This window comes from Entamoeba nuttalli (genome assembly GCF_000257125.1).
Source record: "Entamoeba nuttalli P19 unplaced genomic scaffold asmbl_4433, whole genome shotgun sequence".
Lineage (NCBI taxonomy): Eukaryota > Evosea > Mastigamoebida > Endamoebidae > Entamoeba > Entamoeba nuttalli.
Window position 1 is genome coordinate 1 of NW_008576789.1, and position 4580 is coordinate 4580.

Below are 4580 nucleotides of genomic sequence, written 5' to 3' on the forward strand. Positions count from 1 at the left end.
TTTTTTTGAAATACAAATAAAAAATAAACAAACATAAACAAGAGATTTAAAAGTAGATAAAGTAAGATATGAATTTGTTATATTTTAGTTTTCCTTTTCATTTTAAGAAATCTTGAAATTTTTAAAAGACAGTATTTTACTATGGTAAAGTTGGAAATGGTATATCTGATGAACGTCAGTCTTTACTTTACAACGTTCAAAACATTTCAAAACTTTGTTCAAGTGAATAAAAAATGTAAAAGAGCTATTTGTTCATTAAGATATGCACAATGGTACAATGAACGTTCAAACCAAATATTTCCTTCATGTGAAACATTACAAATAAATGTATTTAATGACTCTAATGATGTTGTTAAACATATTCCATCTGGAATTCAAAGAATAACATTTAGGGAATCACCAGACTTAGATATTGTTAATACCCAATTACTTAAATTTGTAGTTAATGGAAATGGATTTATACAAAACATAAAAGACCTATGCCAATTAGAATGTTTTACATTTAAAATTGATTACAATTTTGTTAATTTAGATGAAGTAGAACATGAAGTTTTAAAATACCCTTGGAATGATCTTCTTTCATTACCAAATTTAAAACGAATTATTATCAAATGTTCATATTGTTCTACACCATTCTTTGTTGGTACTGAAAAAATTCATCAATTCAACACAATGATACAGAGAGTCACAAGGATATTAAATTCAAATAAACAAATACTAATTGAAGTTCAAATGGAAAATCTTGATGATTATTGTGTTAATGAATTGAAAAAGAATAATCAAATTATTCTCTCTTACACTGGACCACTTTCTCCAAAAATTACTAACTCAATTCTTACTAAACAAGTTATATTAAAAACATCTTATAAAGAACTTACATTTGGATTAGAACATATTACAGATGGTTCAATAATGCCAATTTGTCAAATGTATTTACCAGAAACAATTCATCTTAGACCATTTACTATTTCAACAAAATATCAACAACCATTATCTCCTAATGAGTCTCAAAGTGAATCTGATGATACTAATACACAAGGAATATATTCTTTAAATGAACTAACATCAATACAAAATATAGACATTCTTATATCTCAGTCTATTTCTTTTGAATTACCTACTTCTGTCTTACATCTTATAACAAATGTCCCAATACCTAATTTAGATACATTAAAACTAATTTCATTAGATATAAAAACAGAAGAACAAGAATTTCTATTTCCTTCAACACTTACTTCATTAAAAATTACTCATTCTCCTATAATTTCTATTAAAAATCTATCATTATTAAAAACTCTTAATTGTTTTGATTGTTCATCATTAGAATATATAAGTAATTTACCTAACTTAGTATCTTTATCATTGATGAATTGTAATAATCTAACAAAATTAGAAATTAATTCTCCACTTCATTGTCTTACTTTACTTCAACTTGGATTAACTTCTATTAAAATCCCATCAACTATAATAAAGATGGTGGTTGATACTCAAATTGAAATATTAAATTTAAATAATATAAATATAAAAAATTCATATGAAATATTTAATTACTATCATTGACTCTACAAAATTCTATTCTCACTTAAACAATAACAAACTGTTTTTTATATTTAATAGGATCGTTGTATTTTATTTGGTTTAGTATATTCTTTTATTGTTTTATCTTTTTGTTTCTCTTTAGGACGTTGTCCTTGTTGTCTTTGAAGATTAGAAATTACTTCTTTTGTTGAAGTAGTGGATAATTCATGTTCTTTTTCTTCTATCTTCTTTTTAGCAAGTTCATCATTAATGTGTCTCAATATTTCTTCAATTTTTGATTTATCTACAACAATGTTTTGAGACAATGGTTGATTTATTTGAACTTTATCCAATGTTTGTTCATTGTTATTACTAAAAAAGTTAGAAGAAAACATTTTATAATGATTTAATGGTGTCATTAATATCTCAATTTGATGTGGAGAATATTGAATTGACTTACAATTAAATTGAATTGAATCATCTGAATATGATGATATACTTGTTAATGCATTAAGGTGATCTTGAAGTTGATAATATTCAACAAAAAAGATTTTACCATTTGAAGACCCCCAAATACTATAAATTTCTCCAAACCTTTGAAATAACTTAATAAAACAACTTAAGTTTGTTTTATGATGTGTCATTCTACAACAAATTGCTAAATTACAATTTAATAATATTCCTCTAGGATTATTAGTTGAATATAAAGGAAGACTATATTCAACATTAATACTTCTTTCATTGAACATTTGTCCATCCAAACAACGTTTTGCCCATTCTGCTTCTCTCAAATCATTCTTTTCAATCAACACTAATCATTTTAGTTATATAGAAATCAAACAAACGTACGTAACTTGAATAGTCCCATTCTTCTGGACATTATTAATTAAATCAACAACCATTCCATATTGCGTAAATTTTCGACATAAATCATCACAACTATTATTTTTATTAATATTACCAATTAACAAACAATGTGAAGGTCGAAAATAAAATGAAGGTGGATTTATCACTTTTTTCATCTCTTTATTAATAAATCTAGTTTTTGTATGAATTATAGTAAAATAACTTATAAAAAAATCAAAAAATCATATTGTTAATACTCCTTATTTTTTTATTCATAAAAACTTTGTTCTAACAAAATATAATCCACTTCAACATTTTTGATAGAATTTGTTTATACTTTATTTGAGTTAATAATGATTTTTGAGTGTTCAAGATTATTTTGTCTAAAAAACAAAAAAATACTTTTAATACAAATAACAAAGAATAAACAACAATGTCTTTATTCATCAAAAAATAGATGATGATAAGATTTTATTGTTTTATTTCTATGAGTGTCTACGAATTAAAATTAGCTTCTTTAAGTGATAAATTCAATTTTATCAAGAATCTCACAAACAAATATTAAAATACCCTTAATTCTATTTACTGAAGATATAAATTAAATATTAATAGTGTATTATTTTTTTTGAATTTATTTCATAAGAAAAAAAAATATTAACCTTTTTTTCTTTGTTTGATTAAGTAAATAAAAAAGAATAACCAAAACGAAAGAGTAATTTGAATAAGAAATAACATCTTTATATAAAGAAAAGGAAACTAATCATAGGTACAAAAATATTAATTATTACATTTTTTTTTTACATTATCATTTAACAATCAGCACAACTTCGTATTGAACTTGGGATTCTTACTAAGAATGATGTGATATAAGGAGATTTTTTTGGTTTAATAGAAAGTTTTGAACGAATCCTATTAAGTTGATCATCACTAATTGTTGGAGTTGGCTTCTCTAACAATGTTAATGGAGATACACTAGAGAGAGGATTTTCCCACCTATCAAAAACATGAAAGTATTTATGTAATTTATCTAATCTGTATGTACGTGGATATATCATACCTTCGATACGTATTACTGAGTCATCTTTTACCACTGAATACCACCAACGAATACTCCTTGGTCGAACTACTGTAACAGTTCCCATCCAAATATGTCCTGGCGTCCAAGTTAATTTTCTACAAGTTGAATCATCAAGATTAAGAAATAACTCTTCACCAAAATTAGTTTTATAATGAATGCTGAATGAAATGGTAATGGCGGTATTCATTGTTAAATTAAATTCTTCTGTTTGTATTTCTCAGATGATACCCTTTTATGAGATATGACTATTCCGTACCACATCATTCAAAGCACTTTATTTTGTTATTTTTCATTTCTCTTATTTATTACTCGGAGATATTTTGTTTACAAAGTTGAGTTACTTCTCTTCAAAACATTTTCACTTTCAAAAAGTTGGTTTGACATTCCATTCTCAAATAAAGGTCTTTTAGGCATTTCTATTTTTTGTATTAATCCTACTGAAATATCATTTTATTGAATATTATATATTGGTTATTATACACTCTTATCCAAAAAAAAAAAATAACTTTCTCCAAAAATATAAACTTATCTTTTGTTTTTAAAAATAAAATAAGAATGAAATGAAAAAAAGATTCAATTTTTATTAATTTTTAGGTTTGAACAAAAATGCAATAACTCTCGAAGTAAAATTGAAACATGACGTAGACATTGTTGAAGTATAAACCAAAAAACTATTATTATAATTTTTATAAAAACAGTTGAAAAAGATAAGATGAAATAACAAAAATAAGAAAAAAAGATTAGTTATTTGGTGGGAAAGGTTGTTTTGGTAAACGTAGAGGGATGAAAGGAATACCATCTCCCATGTAGAATTTATTTTGGAATTCAATCCAATGAAGTCTCAATGTATGTAAGAATGCAGATAATGACTCCATACCAATAAGAATTGCCAATGTAATCAAAGCCCAAACAGCAAATCCAACAAAGATTGTAATAAAGATATTCATTTCCATTAATAAATAAAACACATTTTCCAAAAAGACTGATCCTAATTGAGCATGTGCCAATGACAAAGCCCATAATCTAAGATATGATGCTGTATTAGAAATACATCCAAGGATATATTCAATTGCATGAATAGAATTAAAAATGATAATTTCCATTAATGAATTTCCTTCTTCATTATCTTCTTCTTCTT

At 24.8% G+C, this 4580-nt stretch overlaps 4 protein-coding genes across 4 annotated transcripts; 1 reads left to right on the forward strand and 3 right to left on the reverse strand.

Moving 5' to 3' along the window:
* Positions 1-141: 141 nt before the first annotated feature.
* Positions 142-1560, forward strand: ENU1_103370 (hypothetical protein; the record flags this gene model as incomplete). The annotated part of the gene is made up of 1 exon (XM_008859376.1): positions 142-1560. The coding sequence occupies one exon, from the start codon at positions 142-144 to the stop codon at positions 1558-1560; it is 1419 nt and encodes a 472-aa protein (XP_008857598.1).
* A 50-nt stretch (positions 1561-1610) lies between these two features.
* On the reverse strand, positions 1611-2267 carry ENU1_103380 (hypothetical protein; the record flags this gene model as incomplete). The annotated part of the gene is made up of 1 exon (XM_008859377.1): positions 1611-2267. The coding sequence occupies one exon, from the start codon at positions 2265-2267 to the stop codon at positions 1611-1613; it is 657 nt and encodes a 218-aa protein (XP_008857599.1).
* Positions 2268-3173: 906 nt separating this feature from the next.
* Positions 3174-3629, reverse strand: ENU1_103390 (hypothetical protein; the record flags this gene model as incomplete). Its single annotated transcript, XM_008859378.1, has 1 exon — positions 3174-3629. The coding sequence occupies one exon, from the start codon at positions 3627-3629 to the stop codon at positions 3174-3176; it is 456 nt and encodes a 151-aa protein (XP_008857600.1).
* A 553-nt stretch (positions 3630-4182) lies between these two features.
* ENU1_103400 (vacuolar proton ATPase subunit, putative) lies at positions 4183-4545 on the reverse strand (the record flags this gene model as incomplete). Its single annotated transcript, XM_008859379.1, has 1 exon — positions 4183-4545. One exon carries the CDS (start codon positions 4543-4545, stop codon positions 4183-4185), a length of 363 nt encoding a protein of 120 aa, XP_008857601.1.
* Between the last annotated feature and the right edge of the window lie 35 nt (positions 4546-4580).